Here is a 20,038-nt window from a genome sequence, read left to right on the forward strand (position 1 = left end):
TTGTATCCCTTGATTATGTGTAGAGGAGGATACTTTGGATTCAGTACTATTATGCTGATGCGAGCACGTTTCCTGACAGATTTTATTGTCCCCGCCGAACGAGTTCAAGCAGGGGACTATGAAACGGGCTCTGTACGTGTGTGTGTCCTTGTGTATGTGTGTATGTGTGTGCGTCCGTGTGATCAAAATGTTCAATTTGCTACTTCTCTGTCATTTATGAGCCAATTTTGATTCTGTTTGCTTTATATGATAGCACTACATGGGAGCTTTGAAACTTGTACACAGAATTTCAGTTGTGACGTTTGACCTTGACCTTTGACCTATATTGTACATTTTGCTACAAAATGCTACTCCTTCGCCATTTCTAATCCGATTTCGATTCCGTTTTGCTTTATGTGATGGCACTAGGTGAGGGCTTCAAAACTTCTACACAGAATTTTGACCTTTGACTTCTTTGACCTTTGACCTTGATTTTTGACCTGTATTGTACATTTTGCTACAAAATGGTGCTCCTTCGCCATTTCTAACCCGATTTCGATTCCGTTTGCTTTATGTGATGGCACTAGGTGAGGGCTTCAAAACTTCTACACAGAATTTTAACCTTTGACTTCTTTGACCTTTGACCTTGATTTTTGACCTATATTGAACATTGGCTACAAAATGCTACTCCTTCGCCATTTCTAACCCGATTTCGATTCCGTTTGCTTTATGTGATGGCACTTGGTGAGAGCTTCAAAACTTCTACACAGAATTTTGACCTTTGACTTCTTTGACCTTTGACCTTGATTTTTGACCTATATTGTACATTTTGCTACGAAATGCTACTTCCGGTGGGGACACATAGTACGCACCGCGTAATTTCTACTTTTCCTTGTTCAAATTTACTGTGGAAGTGTATCATATGAAAATAATTTTTGGTGGTAGCACCCTTGCTTTTTCCTTCTTTATACTTGTAAAAATTGGGGTTTTCTTTTTAGGATCTGCCTTTCTATCCTCTTTTAGCCACATTTCTAGATAGTATTTTGTTTATTTCATGATCGATTTTCTTAAAAATTTTTGTAGAGGGGTGTCATGGTGATGCTAAGACCCCTTATTTTTTATTTGTTTATTTATTTTATATGCACCCATTGTTCTCCCTTTTTTGGAGTCAAAGGTTATATTTTGGAAGGTGTCTGGTGTATGGTCTTTCGGCTGCATTTCATGATGGATCCTAACTTGCTGCCTATAACTTTTGGTGGTAGCGCCCTCGCTTGTTCTGGCTTTATACACTATGGTTGATTTTTAATGGTCTCTCTGTCTACAATCCGCTGGCCACATTTCGTACAGAGGAGTCGGGTTTATCACCATCAAATCTTGACCTGTACTAGTTTTGGTCATGCTGCCCCCAGTGATCCGCCTTTTGTTAGGTCAAAGACCGTCATTGTTATGTTTCATGTGTGTGCTCTAGCATCCACATTTCATGATACATTTTATTCCAAAACTCATATGGACGTGCATCATAGTGAATTCAGACCCCAATTGTTTCTGGTAACTGTGTTCCCGAGTCAAAGGTCATGTTTTGGTGGCTGTTTTGTGTGTGCCATACAGATGGCACTTCATGATGGATTTTGTTAATTTTTTTTTTTATATTCAGGTGTAAGATGTTCATATCTAGACTCCTGCTTTTTGGTCATGCTGCCCTCAGTGGTTTATCTTTAGTGGGATCACAGGTTATGTTTTGGTTGCTGACTTGTATACACCCTACCAGCCACATTTTTTTTTTTTTACTTTTTTGTTTTCTTGGCAAGTAAGGTCTGTCATTGTAAACCCAACCCCCATAGTTAAAGACCAGGGAGATATTTCCATTGTGTGACAATGGATATTTCCAGGTTTGGAAATGTGTTTTCTTCAAAATGGGCGTCATGATTTAGATTTTTGATATTTGCCTGTGTGTTGTTTTCTATTGCAAAGCAATACTCAATTGTATTTCGATCAAGAGCGATGTAAATGCCATTTATTGTAAACACTATTCATATGTATTTATGTTTTTATATATACTGTAGATTTTGCTAAATTATTTTTTTTTTTTTCTCCCCTATAGATTTGTCTGATCTGAACATGAAAGTTGGGAAAGATGGCTACAATGCTTGTCCTCTCAGCATGGAAGGCTTTGCCTACATGTGGGCTGGAGTGAAGGCTACTCATGGAGCCAAAAAGGGCAAAGTGGCATTCGAGTGCAAGGTAGATAACAAAACAATAACAAGATTTAAGTCACAAATGGGGAAAATCCCCCCCATAAAAAACAAAACGAAACAAAACACCGAAACTCAACATCATTAACTTTACTCAACCTCATAATCTGTTTGCTGCTGCAGTTCGCGTAATGAAATTGTCAGTCAACATGTAGAAAACAAGCTGCATGCTTGTGATGGTCAAAACAAGCTGCATTGCTTGTGATGGTCAAAACAAGCTGCATTGCTTGTGATGGTCAGAACAAGCTGCATTGCTTGTGATGGTCAAAACAAGCTGCATTGCTTGTGATGGTCAGAACAAGCTGCATTGCTTGTGATGGTCAAAACAAGCTGCATTGCTTGTGATGGTCATTCTGTATCCACTGATGAAACCTACACTGCCAGTTCTGCTTCTGATTGAGCACTCAATCAAAAGATGAAGATAAGAACTAGTGTTTGTTATCTGAGGATTAAGTGAGGAAGAATTTAGGCATCAAGCAAAAAATGTTTTATTATTCTATTTACTTATTTATATTCTCTCCCCCCCCCCCCTCCCCCGATGTTTAGGCATTATTAACCTGTTAAGATTTTGTTGTAACACGCATTTCCCGTAGAAACCTGCCCAAGTATTCTCCGAACTAGTCTTCATTGTGTGAGGGAGAAGGTAGTTACAGGCCTGTATATGGTTCTGGCATTATTTCTGGAAGTGTTGTTTTCTGACAAAAATGTTCCTTTGAAACATGTCTGTCCATCTTCCAACCTCTAAATAAAGGTAGAACATGATGTGATTAATCATTGTAACATATTTATTTTTACTTTTCAGCTGGAAACCCATGCTGACGTTCGACATCTGCCCCCTGAAGAGACCAATCGCCATGTTGTCCGTGTTGGCTGGTCCACGGACCCTACATCACTGCAGCTTGGTCAGTACCTGCATTCTCTCTTGAATAGTGTGCTCAGCTCTAAGACTGTAGTATTATATCTATCAATCTAAACATATATAACTAATTTAAATATTGTAAAGCTTGTGAATGCATCTGGTTGTTGAACACTAACATGTAAAATGCATAACTTCTTGAGACTTTGCCAGGTCAGTCAATGTTTCTGCACTCAGGGTGCTGCACACATTGGAGATCTCGTTCAGGATTAAACAAGTCACACTTTATTTAATCTTGCACTATGCTACACTAAGTTTAGACAAATTATAACCAAGGGTCACATGCTTGGACTTACACACACATCAAATGATAAGTGAAGCTACCTGGTGCTTTCTTTTTAACATGAGAAACCAATTTACCATTATACAGTATGTATATCAGTTGATAGATTTGAATGTGTTTACCAAATGAGGCAAGAGTTTGAGTGGAAAAGAAATGTGAAAATTGTATTTGTCTTTTGTGCATATTCAGATGTTCCTCCAACAATTCTTTGTGCACCATCGGGTAAACCCCCTGTGTGCCATGTTATTCAACTGCAACACTAGTGATTTTGGAAAACAAACTTCTTTTATTGAAGTGTTTAAAGGAAAGATACAGTACAGCAAAGATGTAGAGAAACTTGCAAGCTATACAATGATGTAACTTACATGACAGAGCTATGGCTATTTCAAAGCATTGATTGGTGTGTGCAATTGAGCAAAATATGCAAAGTTTCAAGCCGTTGATAGAGTCAGGCATGCGAACACGGCGCACAAAGAGTTCATATGTAATTTTTATTTAATTTCAATGCTTTGTAGGAGAGGAAGCCTTCTCATATGGCTATGGTGGCACTGGAAAGGCATCGGTAAACTGCAAGTTCGAAAACTTCGGAGAAAAGTTTGGTGAAGGAGACGTCATTGGAACCTTTGTGGTATGGATAGTAATTCATTCTATAATATCAATAATGATTTTTGTGGGTAAATGTAAATAATCACTTCAAAGACATGATTTTAATTCCCTCTAATTAATGGGCAAGGATTTTAAGTTTCCTGTAATTTCTTATTAGAGTCGTGGGCAAATTTATCTCTTAAATTCTTATTTCAGTCATTTCAAAGCAGCATTTTCTTCTGCATTTCTTGTGGTTATCAAACACACACAGATTACACATTGTAAGGAGACATGTATAGTTGTGGCAATAATTAAAAAAAAATCTCTGTATGAGCATTTCGGAGAGTGAGTTTAAATGTTGTAAAATAATGATTATCTGTGTGAGTGACTCTGCATACCATTTTCGTTCCAGGACTTTGAAGGTGAGAAGACCACCATTTCATACACCAAGAATGGCAAAGATCTTGGTGTTGCTTTCACAGTCGAAGACCTTGGAGAAGAAGCTCTCTACCCACACCTGATGGTGAAGAACACCTCCATTGAAGTCAACTTTGGTCAGAAGGTATGGAACGTTTAAGGTACCTCCTCCTTAAATCTACTTTATCCTGACAGTTCGTTGGCTCAGGGTGTTATATGGGAACAGGATATGTTTGTTACCTAGTAGGAAGTTTGTAAAGACTGGCTTGGTGATTATGTGACAATAACAAAGAAGCGTTCCTCCGGTTATGGTTTATGTGTTTGACATGACCCAACATTTGCATTTCTGCTTACTTCCGCTGTTTTATTGGAACTTTTCTGTAGAGTTGTTTTGATTTTTTTTTTTTCACGGAGCTCTCTTCAACAACATGTTTCCATTCTATTAACATTTTTAAATACTGTTTGAGAGACTGATATGACCGTAAGCCTTAGCAATTTTTTACCCTCATTTGCTTCTGGATAGTGAGCTTCAAGTTTGGCATGTATGCACTCATTCATTCTTTTTGATGACACTCCTCCACTGATGATACCAACACTGCCAGTTCTGCTTCTGATATGAGCACTCAATTTTATGAAGAGACTGAACTAGTGTTTTAATCTGAGGAAGAGTTCAAGGTTTCTGCGAGTATGTTATGAAACTGGATAGGATGAAATGGATGTGAAAAAAAAAAAAAAAAAAACCACATTTATACAAGCATTTCCTGCTTTTCATTTCCATCCTCACCATTGATGATGTGTAGGAGGAGCCGTGGTTTCCTCTGAAAGAAGGCTTCACACTCATAGGTCAGCTGCCTGCAGAAGACACTGTCCGAGGCCCAAAACCACCAGCAACCAAGGCCGAGTGTGAGGTGAGACTAGGAGCTTTGTTGACTCTTCTAACCTGAGCCTTTTGACACTTTGTGTTTCTGTCCCCGTACTCTGTGTTTATGGTGTTCCTCTGTTTTGTGGAAGTTTGCGTGTGCATGCAGCCTCGTGTGTGATTTGTCTGTCCCATTTTGTTCAAATTACAAGTTTCAAAGGTCATTGTTATTTGGCATAGCCTAATAAAGGTACACACACACACTGCCAGTTTTACTTCGAGTAGAGAATTCAATAAATAAGGTGAAGAGATCGAACATATGATTTGAATCGAGATCTTAGTTGTACGCCAGCTGTGAGGCGCAACTTTGTTTATGGAACCCGAGTTGGCATCGGCTGAAGCAAGTACATATTATAGCAAGTACATGCCCTCGAATAAGTAGTAGTAGTAGCTGTGTGACAAATGAGTTCTGAAAAACAGGTGTATAGTGTGACTGACAACAGGATTGACATGACTGTGATTCTGGAATGTGGCTGTGGTGCATCATGACAAAATATGATCATTTACTGTATACGCTATAATTTTCGCGTACATAAATTTTCGCGAATTGCCGCTGTCACACATTTTCGCGAGTGGTTAAATTCGCGATTGGGGGACCAGAGAAAATATGAAGTGGCAAAGAAAGTGTGAATTTTCAACTTACTAGCAAATAAGAATGTAGACAGAAAGATCCGTCTGTCCGGAGGACTCTTTTGTATTTTGTCATTAACGCTGTCCTCCGTATACGGAGGGGATCCGTGAAGCCAGACGCAGTCTCCGCGTAACATTCCCCGACGGACAGATACAGACCGATCTTTCGGTCAAATAAGAATGATACTAGTTATACACTGCATGAAAAAAACTTACCAAACTCTGCAAACTAGTAAGTTAGAATTCAACATTTTTGAAGTGGTTAAGTCCATCGCGCTAGATTTCTGACGAGTGGTCCCCTTGCGAAAATGGGTTGGCTCTCTACAGTATTCGTAAGTAGACGTGGACGTGCGTAAACAAGCTTAGCCAGTATGGTCTGTTCGGTAAGCCGTGACATGGTATACTAGTACTGAAATGTTCGTATCATCAAGGCAAGGGATTCATTTTGGAAGGTAATATTTTCGCGTGTTGTTAATTTCGCGAATAGCTCCCGACTCGCGAAATTCGCGAAAATAAAACCCACGCGAAATATATAGCGTATACAGTACTCAGTTTTGTTCTTTATTTGAAATAAGACTGTAAGGTATTTGCACTATTCATGGCTGATTAATAATATTTGGTGCTACTGGCATTTGATTCTTACATTTTTTTCTTTTTTTATTGGAATGCGTCTCCGCTGATGATACCAACACTGCCAGTTCTGCTTCTGATTGAGCACTCAATTTTATGAAGAGACTGAACTAGTGTTTTAATCTGAGGAAGAGCTTAAGGTTTCTGCCAGTATGTTATGAAACTGGATATGATGGAATAGATGTGAAAAACAATGGTGACTGACAACACATTATGCAGTGGTCTGTGACTGTGGAATATGGCTTTAATGCATTGTGACAAAATATGATCAATTATCAGTCTTCATCTTGACTTTATACAAGATTGTTTGGTATTTCCTTTATCTATGGCTAATCAATCCACTTGGGTGCTAGTGGCATTTCATGACTCATCCCTTTATATCACTAATGTAAGTTAGGCTTACCTGATGGCTCTAACCAACACCTTTATTCATGTGCACTCTACAAGGAGCTCATTGACAGAAATAGAAAAGTGTGATGGATTTTATTAACTTGACCCTCAACACATCCTCAGAATCTATAGGTCATTTCAATGGGAAGTTGTTTTATTGTGTGTTATTGTTTGTGTTAGTGTGTATATGTGTTGGTTTACGAGGTTTAACTGGGCATCTTAACGGATCACAACAGAACTAAAATGAAATGTCTCCAATCCTCCAGACAAATTTTCACATCTCTGCTGGACTCAATCTTGATGAGGCGTACTTTACTTCATTGTCACATAGTGCTAGTGTGAACTCATTTTGACTAAACATGTACATGTTGCCCCATCTCTTAGACCATGCAATCAAAGCTTGATTTGATGAGAAAATTTCTTCATTATTTTGAGTATTTTAAAGGATGTTGGGGATGGGAGTGAGGGGAATGGGGCAGGCATTTGCCAACAAAGAATAAAATAACCAGTGTCATCTGGTCAAAAATTTTAAGCCTGTGCTTCGTCTCAGAGGACTCGACTAACCATGTAAGGATTGGTCATAGCGCACAGTTCATATTCACAGAGCATCAGCACCACAACGCACTGACGGTATTTCCAAGCTACGCCAAGTCATCAGAGCACGCTGTTATTTAATCACTGATTTCTTCTGAGCGCAAGCATCCTCTTCTTTCACCAAGAACAAGTGAATGACCAGTATCGGGTCGTGAGGATCACTGATGCCATCCTTGATAAATTTCCATTGAACTTTCTTAACACTCGCTCGATGTGCCACCCACTCACAACATTCATCATTGATGTCACTGTTGGGGATGAGTCAATGTTGCCAGGCTCCACCTGGTTCCAGCCAAGTCTTGTCATTCCTACCAGGGTCCCGTTGCCGTGCTCCTGGGCCTTCTGGATGAATGGAACCCAGCCATTATTCCCACGAAGCATATTGTAGAGGGCGAGGGAGTCCAAGACACCTTTGTGACAGTTGCCAGAATGGCCAGGCTATTGAGGGGAAGGGTGATCTCTGTTTTGAGTGAGTTTAATTTCCTGCCCATTTTTATTGTGGGTTTGCTTAAATGATGTAGCACAAGGCAGTCTGAAGTGATAATTCAGAATATTCGTGGGTGGCAAGTGCCTTACAAAACATGTGAGATATTTGTGAAACACAAAGTATCCTGTGTGGATTGGCATTAGTTGCTGCTTTAGGCATAAGTAACCACAAGATGGTCATTCAAAGAATGCATACTCATCAGAGCATGCTATAAATGAGCCACCAACTTTTTTTCAAATTAATGGCTTCATTTTAAAAGTGTCTTTTTCTCTCTTTTTTTTTCAGTAAGAGGCAAGTCGAAGCTTTCTCAATTTCTCAAAATGCCAGCATGTGTTCTGACAGACAATTTTGTTCTAATTAGCATAAATGATGTCATGCAAGGTGACTTATATATCTCTAGGCTTTTAAGTGGTCTATCCAGAAATTCACAGATTTGTTCTTCTATAAGTGAATGGGATGATGGCAGGAACTCTCTATGAACAATTTCTAAATTATAGTTTTTTTCCCTTCCACGTTTTAGACACTGCCAAAGATGTCACAGATATTGCAAAATATTTGCCAATATCTAGCAGATGTACCATGATGAACCAGGTGTGCATCAGTTTTGTTATTGTTTTGACTTCCAATTTTTGTGTACATGTAAAATATGGTAGCAGCCAAAAATTTCTTTGTAGGAAATGCTACATTCACATAGTATTCTAATTGAAACATTTAGTATCAGTTTTTGTATCATGGACAGGTAGCACACATGATCTTGCTTTAGCCATTTTTAGATGAAAATGGATGTCACTACTACTGCTATAAATGCAATGTATTTACTATAAATTAAAACAAGCACATGCAGGTAAAAAGCATTTTTATTTACATTTTTATTCATTTTCAAGATAGAGATTAAAAAAAAAGAAGAGTAAATTTAGATTTAACTGCACATTATTACTTAGTGAGCTCTAGTTAAACATCACTTCCACGTGAATGAGAAATGAGGGGTTGATGCAGTGTGAACGTTGGATACCAATTTCTCTCACAGGCTCCCATGTACCCAACACAGCTCCCTCAAGACTGCATTGGCTGCAGTCTGAATAACCTTCTTGAAGTGCGACTGAACAGCCTGTACAGAACTTCTCTAGACACCAAAGAATCTCCAAATCAGAGTCCCAAAATTAGTGACTTAAGAGCCCGTCTTGAAGGGACAGGCATACGCAAGGCAGAGAAAAACTCTGTCTGTGCAGGAAATGCAGAAGGCCGTAAACGAAGTTGGGAAACGGGGAAAACAGAGGGAGTGTTAGAAACCCTGGTGTCAAGCCTGTCTGCGTTGAATGAGAACCTGACATCAATCGATGATAAACTGAAAGCTGCTCTGCAGCTTGGTGGGGACAGAGAAGAGATGCATGGCCAGCAAAGCGAGCAAAAACTGGGCAAGAGCAACTGCTCTGTGGTGACGCAGCTTGAGAGAGGTTCACAGAGCCTTAGAAGATCCATGCCACCATCCGTAACTGGCTGCAACCTATTTGCGCAATGCAATAATGAGGACACTAGTACACCTGTTGTCCGATCTCCAACCCCAACATTTATTTCTCTAGAACAAACCCCCAAGCATGACCCTGTAGTTGATGAGTCCAGCTCTGTCGTTGGTTCCTCGGTAAGAGTTTGTCAGTCCAGTCAGCTTTCGGGTGAATACAGTTCCCCACAATTGCTCTCCTCTGCCAGGAAAGCTGCGCCAGAGCTATCCAAAGCCGAGGCGCTGAAAATATCTCGCACCAGTGCCAACTACAAGATTTGTGCTCTGCGCATGGCGAGAAAGCTCCTCCAAAAGAACAGTGGGGATTCCGCCCCTGGTGACACCGAGGCAAAAATGAAGGAAATACGGCATCACATTTTTAGTTTGTACACAATACCTGCCAGAGAAGAGGGGATGGTGTGGAAGTCTTGTGAAGACGTCATTAGGTTTTCTTTCCCAGTTGATGTGGACAGACAGCCTCTTACTGGTGGTATACACCAGTGCCCAAAGCTGGTTACATCTAGGGGGAGAATCCAGTGAGGGAGGCAATAGGTGTTGAGGTCCAACTGATTGTATCTAGATAGATCTAGATAACCAGATGTATCTAGATTGTATGTAGATATTAATTTGCACGGCTTAATAAGGCTTGATGATGATGTGTGCATTTATAGGCTTGCAAAAGACCAAATGGGAATGCATTGATCTACAAATGCGTTTTACAACAATTACGGAACCCCACCCCCCCCCCCCCCAAAAAAAAAAAAGAGGAAAAAAATAAATGAATAACCATATGTGTTACATCCTCAAGCGTAATAAGTAAAGACCATGAATGTTGGTACAACTTCTGTATGATAACATTACATGTGATAAAGTCACAGATGGTAAACTTTTCTCTCGTACCATATGCTAGTTCATGATGAAAGTTGATAGAAAGTAGGATGGCTTGCTAATGCTTGCAATTGCTCAATAAAGAAGGAAAACAAGAATTAGAATGTGTTGCCTTTCTTATGTATCTACTGAAATGAAAAATGAAAAGGTCAGGGTACTGGTAAGGTAACAAAAATGTCATTTACAAGTTCTTGAGTGAAAGAGGAAGTATTTACGGAGTAGAATCATGTTTCCTTTATGATTGTGGGTATCACACAGTGTGCTTGTCTTGAAGCACAACAGAATAACAATGTCAAAGAAGCGATGGCTGGTGCAGTGGTGGGCGGATGTTTGGTACATGCGTGATAATATTACTACTTGAGTTGTATAGTGTCTGTGTTCTTAAGTTCCCTCATAAAATAAGTATGTCGAAAAGTGTGGTGGTTACACAATTATATTGAGGACGTAACCTTCAAGCTGTTGAAGTTATGGGGTTAGGTGCTCATGATGAACAGATGGAATTGTTATTTTTGTACATTTAAAAGAAGTTTGCATGTGTTTTGATACGCTTTCAGAATGTTGTTGGCTTGTTTATATAAATTTACTTACATGAATCCTTTCCATATTTGTTTTCTGAGATGAAATCTGTTACTATCACCTACCCACTTCTTTCTGTGATTTCTTTGAAATGTGCTGTTTTGCTTGTAGTACCCATTCATGTCTTGTCCTTTTGGAATGTGCTGTTTTGCTTGTAGTGTGATGTAAATAGCAGATTCAAAGTTTTGTGTTGTGTATGTATTTATTGTATGTATTGTATTTATAATGAGCTCTATGTGAGATACTATGTAGCCATATGTCATCAAGGGGGACAATATGGTCAGGGATGTGTTGACCTAGACACTCTTGTATGTGATGGTTTTTCATTGTCTAAGTGTGCATGGTCTGTGCATCGATTGCAGTAACTTGTCGTTTGCATTGCCTTGATGGAAAGATGTAAATGTTTTGTTTGTGTGTGTATGTTAGTGTTGATGTTAAGAAGTTGTATTTGCTTTTTTCTCAATTAATTTATTGTGTTGCTTGAAAATATTACCCTGCCAGAGATGAGTTGAGAATTGTCAAGTTATTTATTCAAACCAAGTTCATAGAATAAATTCTGTTCTGCTGTGAAATCTTAGTGTCACATATTCTGTCCAGTGTCTTGTGCCGTTAAATTGTTAAAGAGATGTATCTTTAATATAAGATTTTTAGGTATGCCTTGATGTCTCTATAAGGAACAGAATGGGGGTTAATATAAGAATGAACAGTTTATTTGTGCATGCTTTCTCCTGTTCCAAGTATCACAGCAAAAAAATACAATTCTTTTAAATATCAGAGACTCGGCATTGATGCCACAAATATATTCATTTCACATTTCTTTGGCAAGTCGAGATGAAATTATTGAAAGCCTTTTCTGCAATCGTCAAATTACCAATGCTTTAATCTGTCCCCGGTTTGTGGAGTAGATGTCTTTCATGAGCATGTCGAGTTTCAACTTCTGCAAGCAAGGTAGGTTTGTGACATTGTTTATATCATGCATTACCATTTGTTGCCATGACAAAATAAAAAGACTACTCTTTGTAGAACAAGGAGGGGAGCTGATAGCTGTGCAAAGTTTATTGATTTCATACATTAAGTCTACCCTTGGTTCTCAACAAATATTCTGAACTTGGACTATGTGCTATTTCTCTTACAGTTGCTGATGATGGTTGGCTTGCCCGGCTCCGGCAAGACCACCTGGGCTATCAATGCCTGCAAGGAGATGACTGACAAGAAATACTACATCCTGGGCACCAACCTCATCATGGACAAGATGAAGGTATGCAAAAAGACTTTCAGCAGGTTAAGAACCTAGCAGCAATTCATAGCTAGGAGAAACATAAAAGACTTCATGGCTATGGTTGCAATTTTGTATTTGATCAATGTGTTCACAAGGTTTATGGGGAGAGTGGGATGTTTTTGCGTATCTCAAAACTGGTTGGTCACTTGACAGAGCAATATTTTGAGATTATGTTTATTTGCACTTTTTAATGTAATGCTCAAAATCCTAGATAGTGAAATCACATGCATGGATATTTTTGTTATCTCTCTGTATGTTTGTGTTACATGGTGGAGATTGATTTCGCCCAAGAGACTTATTGACCAGCTTTGTCTGATAGAGGAATCATGTATTCTGTGATGATACCAACACTGCCAGTTCTGCTTCTGATTGAGCACTCATACATGTGAAGAGACTGAACAAGTGTTTTTATCTGAGAATTACCCGATGATACAGAGATGTATGTGCGCTGGTATGTCCTTTAGATATTAAAGAAAATGTACTACCATTTTTAGAAAGCTGGGCAGAGTCGTGGGGCATTCGCATGGAAGATCTGTGAGTTGCTTTGTCTGAAAGCCCATATGATTTCATGTTTCGTGTTCTGAAGAGCTGTACACCCCACAGAGATTAGTACTGGTATTCAGAAGTCTGATCATTGGTTGTATGTTTTTAATTGTACTGATGAATTGTGATATTGTATTTGCTACTGTTTGTGTTTGTTGCAGGTGATGGGCCTTCGCCGTCAGCGCAACTATGCGGGACGATGGGACAAACTCATGGACCTGGCCACCAAGTGCTTGAATAGGTTCTTTGAAGTCGCTGCTCGCAAGCGGCGCAACTACATCCTGGACCAGGTATGTGAGCCCCGCCACCAAGTGGGAGCTCCTTCTAATAACACCTTAACGACAATGAGTCTTGCACAACATTGGCCCAAAAGTATAAATTGTTCTGATCCTATTTTGCTGCATTTTGAAACATCCAGACAGAAAACTCCACTTCTCTGTCAGCATGTCAGGTGCTGCTGCTTCTGCTTCAAAGCAAGTCCTGTAGATTAATGTCTATGTATGTATGTATGTATGTATGTACGTATTAAGCATTGGCACTGTGTGATTATGTGTAATTGAATACGAGGTGGAAGGAGTCTGGGTTGCCTTGGAGGGAGGGGGAGGGATCTTTGTGTGCCGTGATTGTTGGAAGATTCACTGCAAAGTCACAAAAAGTTATAATTTGCGTAGGATGGATCTGAAAGGTACTGCATAGTTTTTGATTGTGAGTAAAGATTTTGAGAAAAAGATAAAGGAAAAAAGGGATTGTAGAGTTAGTATTTGACTACTGGACCAGTCCCTCATTGTCCAGTGCACTGCTGCCATGCCATTGGTGGTTCAGACATCATATGCTAATGAGTGTGTCTATGAAAATGGCAAAAGCACATTGAAAATGCCATAATTTTGGTAAATGACGGCAAGATTGTTTCTGTGAAATGGATAAACATCAGTTGAGAGAGCCCTCAAATGTGTTCACCTGTAGCTCAGTCATGGAAGTCTTCAGTAGTCGTTAAAAAGTAAAAAACAAAAGAAAATGAAAGTGCATATTATGACGCTATTGATATGTAATGATAGTTGTATGATTGATGTTGTAATGTTTCTGAGAAGTAACCAAGAAGCAAGTTTGTCTTTCGAGGTAGCACTGACGATGTGACATTAAAGCAACCATCACCCATAGAGAAGAACATGATCGGGCAAAAGAAACAAATATGCAATATACTTCCAATGCTATGCAGTACCATTGTTTATCATAGTGTTTTTGAGTAATTGTCACATTTCCCTGAACTCAAACGCTCTGTTTTGGTAGTATTGGTGACACACATAAAAGGCAACGTAACATAATTAGGATTTTTTTTTTTTTTTTTTTTTTGTGGTAATCAGAATTATCTGTCATTCAGTGCACTCAAGAGCACTGACAGAAGAGCATATTTGATTCATTACTATTATGTGAACAACAGATCTCTCAGATACATGTTTTGTTATCTGATTTGCTTTTTTTCTGTTGCATTTCTCCTATGCTTCAGGAGCCATCAGTGAAGAGGATGTAATGATTCTTGATTTATATTGTCACATTTAGAACTCGACGTAAACTGATATTTGCGTCATTGTAAACAGGCATACACAACGAATGGGTGACAGTGGCAAATTTATCATTGATCAGGTTGTAAACTGATATTTGGGACACTGTAAACGAGCATATACAACGAACTGATGACAATGGCAAATTTGACATTGATCACGTTGTAGACTTATATTTGGGTCAGTGTAAACGAGCAAAATAACAGATTGGTGAAAATGACACATTTATCATTGATAAGGTTATTTGACTCTAATGGGAAGTAACTCTTAATTGGCATTGTATTTGCCACATTAGTACATCTGATGCTTCAAAAGACTGGCATGTCAATGAAAATATTACTTCAGAAGAATCGTGCTCTCCTGATTTTAGTATTCGCAGTTTGAAACTGTGGATATATGTTGGTGGCATATTGAAAGTTACAATGATATTGGAGCCAAGAAAATCCTGATGCTGTAAATCTAAATGCAGATGGAAGATGTCCTAGCCCACCTACACCCACTGAAATTAAACTTAATGAGATATGAATGCAAAATGACACTCTTTGATGAAGAGGTGTAACTAGAAGGTGACTTATATAAAAGCAAATGAGAACAAAAGATGCAGCCTGGAGGAAAGGATGACCATGAGCAAGATATATCAGTTCGGAAAACAGACATGTTTATATTTGTGCAGTGCCTTGCTGGTTTGACGTGTAATCTTCCTCTCTGTGCATGTGTAGCATTCTTTGTATTGCATTGCTATCATCAGCTTGTGATAATTACGACTTTATTTCTTTTGTTGTGTCATGTCATTAGAATAAACCTGTTTTAATTGGAGAGCATTATGAGCTGTAATTCAGTAGTTTTAAGTGTATGTAGGCAGTTGACATCATAATATATGTGATCAGATGATGATGCAGAGCAGTAGAACCTGACACTCAGAGAAGTGAGAGCTAATTAGAAAGATGTTCAATGCAGCAAAGATAAAACCAAAGTAATCTGGCAGAAGCCTCAGTTTGTGCAGGACTTATTACCAACCTTCTCTTTCAGGTGCAGGCAGGTATGTATGGGGGAAGTGGACACCTTGTTCTGTTGAAATGTCGTGTAAATATGCCTACCAATGAGTAACATGTTGTGTGGACTTCTCATTGCAGAGAATGGAATGAACAGGCGGCTTTGATAGCCCATGTGGAATCACAAATAATCATTTGCATACACTGTTATTCTCTCCTGCTCCATTGCTGCTGTCAGACAAATGTGTATCCCTCGGCAAGAAGAAGAAAAATGCGCCCCTTTGAGGGTTTCAGCACCAAAGCAATCGTATTAGTTCCCACAGACGAAGAATTTAAGAAGCGAGTGGAAAAACGCACAAAAGAAGAAGGCAAGGACGTCCCGGACCATGCAGTGAATGAGATGAAAGGTAGGGATCCAATGCCAGCCATGGCAAAAAATGTAATCACCCATCGTCTTAATCTCTTGTAGAACTCCTAGACTTGTAACACGTGTAAGTAAGGTGTAGAGTTGGCAGAGTGTAGCTGTAAGCTGTAGTGTTAAGCACCAAAAAGAATGTTGAAATGCGACACTTCTGGTTTTCTAATGCAGCTTTCCTTTTACTACTAATCCTCACTATTAACCCCGTTAGCCAACTTTGAGCTGCCCGAGAAGGGTGTGCTCTTTGACGAGGTGGAGTATGTTGAGCTGAAGGAAGAGGAGGCCAGGCCCCTGGTGGACCGCTACCGCAAAGAAGGCAGGGATGCAGGTGGGCTGAAGCCCCGCTTTGACAGGCGCCCCGGCGGACGCGACTTCAGGGGCGGCTATGACCGTGGCGGCTATGATCGCGGAGGCTACGACCGTGGCGGCTACCGCCGTGACGATCGCAGGGGAGGCGGATACCACAGTGGCTACCGTCCCGGAGGATACGATCGTGGCGACAGGCGTGGAGGTTACGGTGGAGGGAGTGGATACCGTGGAGGCTATCGTGATGGAGGTATTTTCTAGCTGATATTGCATTGCTTGCTTATAATCCCACTGAAGAATGTATGGATTTGAATGCCTATTCATCCTCAAGTTTTGATGTTTGGGCGTGGTGCACTTGAGCAAAGGCAAAGCTGGCCAACTGGCTTTTATTGTGTGGAAAATTAAAGCCCATCCTCTTAGTTTGTAGACGGCAGATATTAGTTGATATTATTTTTCTCAATTTGTTTCTATAAATGTTTTTCACAAAATTTCCTACAGCAATTCAATGAAAAGGGTGAGCATGGCCAATAGCGTCCATAAAAAAAGGTAGGTCAGCACATGCTTCACTGAAAAAAAAAAAATCAGTCTGTATCTCATCAAATCGGATCCTCACAAGGAGTTGTCTTGTGTTTGAATTGATGTAGATTTGTCTCCTGCCCAAAAGGAAAAGAAATAGGTCTCATATTGTATGGACTTGATTTGAGGTGTGAGATGAGTATTTACATTACCTGAAAATTGATTTTTGAAACATTTCTTCGCTTGCACTTTTCATTTTCTTATCAGGTTGGAATCGTGGAGGCAGTGGTGGTGGTTATGGAGGTGGCTACGGCGGCCGTGGCGGTGGCAACTATGGGGGTGGTGGCTATGGCGGAGGTAGCTATGGAGGCAGTGGTGGCTACAACAGTGGTGGTGGCTATGGCAGCAGTGGCGGCTATGGTGGTGGCTACAGTAGCAACCGTGGTAGTGGAGGAAGCAGCTATAGCAGCAACCGTGGTGGCAGCAACTACAGCAGCCGCGGTGGTGGAAGTTACAGCAGTGGGGGCAGCAATTACAACAGAAGTGGCAGCTCTAGCTACAGCAGTGGCAGCCAGAGCAGTGGAGGTTACGGCAATCGCCAGAACCAGGGCTCGTACAACAAGTATGGCAACCAGGTGAGTGCATACAGTTTAGTTGCTTATAGAGATTGCCAAGAATCGTAAGGCTACTGTAGATATCTTTACATCTCATCTGAGGGGAAATTTTTGCAACTGATAGTAGCCATGTGAGATATCTGAGCACACTTTGATTCAGTTAGATTTGACAAACCCCTATGAAGTATTATGAGATGGCAAGTTTTGCCTCCAATTTGTTTGGCTCAGAAGTTAGTGCAGCAAATACCAGCAAACATAAATGACTAAAGAGTGCGACTCTTATGTAGAATCTCTGACAAGGTGCTGTTTAGAGAAGCAATTCTGATGAAAGAGATTATGATGACCAAATTAAACCTACTAAATATGAATAGTGTTATCTTAGGTTGTATGTGTAAGCAGTGTAAGCAACCATAAGCAGTGTGTTTACGCTCTCTTCTGTCTATGTTACAGTCCAGCTACAACCAGAATCGCCAGTCAGGCTACAACCAGCAGTCCTCTTATGGTGGTGGCAGCAGTAGCAACTATGGCTCCAACCAGGGTTACAACAGCGGCAGCAACGTGCAGAGCTATGGCAGCTCCTCTGGATATGGCAGCAGTGGCAGCTCTGGCTACAACCAGGGCAGCTCCTACAACCAGGGGCAGCAGCAGCAGCAGCAAGGAGGCTACAACCAGCAACAGTCATCGTACACGAACCAGCAGTACCAGCAGTACCAGCAATACTACCAGCAGAATCCGCAGTATGCCCAGCAGTACGCCCAGTACTACAGCAACTATGGAAACTACGGCAACTCTGGCACCTCTCAGTAGGAATGAGGTCCCCCTGAGTTATGTCTCGAGATCCGGTCAATATTGACTGCGTTGTAAGGGAGGACACAAGTTGCTTGATTTATCCTTTCTCACCTAGGGACATATGTCTTTTAAGATTTCTCCAATATGGTTGCTCCTTTGAGAGTAATGAGGGGTGAGTGGTGTTTTGGTTTCCTCGTAGAGCAGTTTTATGCGAGAAGTGCGACATAGCCGTCAGGGTTTTCCAGAGCACCTCGCGTTGACGAGAGTAAATGTGATCAGTTTATTTTTATGGAATTTCAGGTTATTGCATGTGGGGTATTTTACCAGTAAGTTGTATATATTGTGAGATTTGTGTTATTGTTTTTTGTTTTTTTTTTACCTAGATGAAGAACATTTTGATATGAAGAGAGGGGACAGAACCTTTTGTGTTTTCTTATTTCATTTTACATTGTATTGTACATAGAACATTAACCCCTGCCACATTTACAAAATTAAGGGAAGGGTTTATTTTTAACTGTTTTGACTCTAGAAGCAGGCAACATTGATTGAATTGCATGTTCAACGTATATCATTTCTCTAAAATGGAAATGTGAAAAAAATAACTGATGGAGAAATACATGTATAGAATTGTTGGAATAGGATAATGATGTATATATATATAATCATCTCGAGTTACATGAATTTCTTTCTGCCCTGCATGCAGGAAATCGACACTTATTTTGTGAAAAAGCTTAGAAGTCTAAACCCTGCCTAAACTCTTTTATCTGGCAGTAAACATGTATCCATTGATACACAAATAAAACGGTGGATCAGTATTTCGCCCTCCTTCTTTGAAATCTGTTTTGGCAATTTCATTTCATGTATATATGGTCCAACAGTTTTGATGGCATAGTTTGGTTTTAGAAGTAAACAACATTCCATAGTGGATTGTGTTGACCATCCAAATTAACGTCATATGCCTTAGTTACGACGGTCTTGGTGTTCAGTATCAAAACACATATGAGTGTCATTCATATTTGGGCATGAATTTTAGTGGTGATGTAGGAATGCTATAGATTTGCGTTTTTGATCAATTGCATCTCTATTTTAGGAGGATCTGTTGCCATGTTTTAACCTGTGTATGATTAACAGCTGTATTTAAGTGTTGAAAAATCATGTAATGTTTGAATCCAGCTATGCATACTACCATTTGACATTTCTCAAACGTGACCACATGAGCTGCCCTATTTGAAACAATTGCAGGTCGTCAATTTCAAAACACATTACAAATGGTACCCAATATATGCAGACGTTGGAAATCTCACAGTAAAACTGAACTTGGTTGTGCATTCTTTCCCACTGAAAATGACACTTTCCTGTATTATATAAACACACATGAAAAAAAAGAACGAAAAAAGACCAACAACTACAGAAACAAACATTCTCTTGCTTGTCCAGTTCTGATACTATAGACCAGGACCTATTTGGAACATGGTACATGTTAAATTTCCAGAATTGGAATGTTAATTTAGAGGATAGCATGATGTGTGGAAATAGCAGTTGGATCTTTCTGTCAGTCTGTCATCTGTGTACAGTTATTGGATTGGATACGTGTCTCAGGATTTGAGTGTATTGAATGTAATGGCATCTCCATCAGTGAGAAGTTGTATTAAATAAAAAGAAATGTAGATGTTCGCACAACCATTTTTCTATTCTTTTGATTATTTGTTTTTGTTCTGTATTGAGGTGGAAGTTTAATTTTATAATGATAATGTTGATAATGATTATGATGATAATGATAATAATAATGATAATAATAATAATAATAATAATTATTATTATTATTATTATTATTATTATTATTATTATCATCATCATTAGTAGTAGTAGTAGTAGTAGTACTAGTACTACTACTACTACTACTATTAAGACAACTGGGGTGTGTGTACAGTGCACTCCCATTAAAACGAAGTCTTAGGGACTTGCAGTTTTATTTCTT

The 20,038-nt window shown here is 39.6% G+C and overlaps 1 protein-coding gene across 2 annotated transcripts in view; it reads left to right on the forward strand.

The window, feature by feature from the left end:
- LOC139719380 (uncharacterized) overlaps positions 1-18,735 on the forward strand; it is a 34,267-nt gene extending 15,532 nt beyond the window's left edge. For both annotated transcript variants that reach the window (XM_071630798.1, XM_071630799.1), the window contains exons 5-15: positions 2,081-2,220; positions 3,034-3,133; positions 3,946-4,058; positions 4,428-4,577; positions 5,233-5,340; positions 12,180-12,302; positions 13,028-13,156; positions 15,656-15,824; positions 16,047-16,391; positions 16,925-17,292; positions 17,722-18,735. In XM_071630798.1, the coding sequence (XP_071486899.1) occupies positions 2,081-2,220; positions 3,034-3,133; positions 3,946-4,058; positions 4,428-4,577; positions 5,233-5,340; positions 12,180-12,302; positions 13,028-13,156; positions 15,656-15,824; positions 16,047-16,391; positions 16,925-17,292; positions 17,722-18,078 (2,102 nt within the window). In that variant the 3' untranslated portion in view covers positions 18,079-18,735. The remainder of the gene's footprint in view (positions 1-2,080; positions 2,221-3,033; positions 3,134-3,945; positions 4,059-4,427; positions 4,578-5,232; positions 5,341-12,179; positions 12,303-13,027; positions 13,157-15,655; positions 15,825-16,046; positions 16,392-16,924; positions 17,293-17,721) is intronic.
- The last annotated feature ends 1,303 nt before the right edge of the window (positions 18,736-20,038 follow it).

This window comes from Diadema antillarum, unplaced genomic scaffold (genome assembly GCF_040938485.1).
Source record: "Diadema antillarum isolate AM-2024a unplaced genomic scaffold, OU_Dant_1.0 scf00000109, whole genome shotgun sequence".
NCBI lineage: Eukaryota > Metazoa > Echinodermata > Echinoidea > Diadematoida > Diadematidae > Diadema > Diadema antillarum.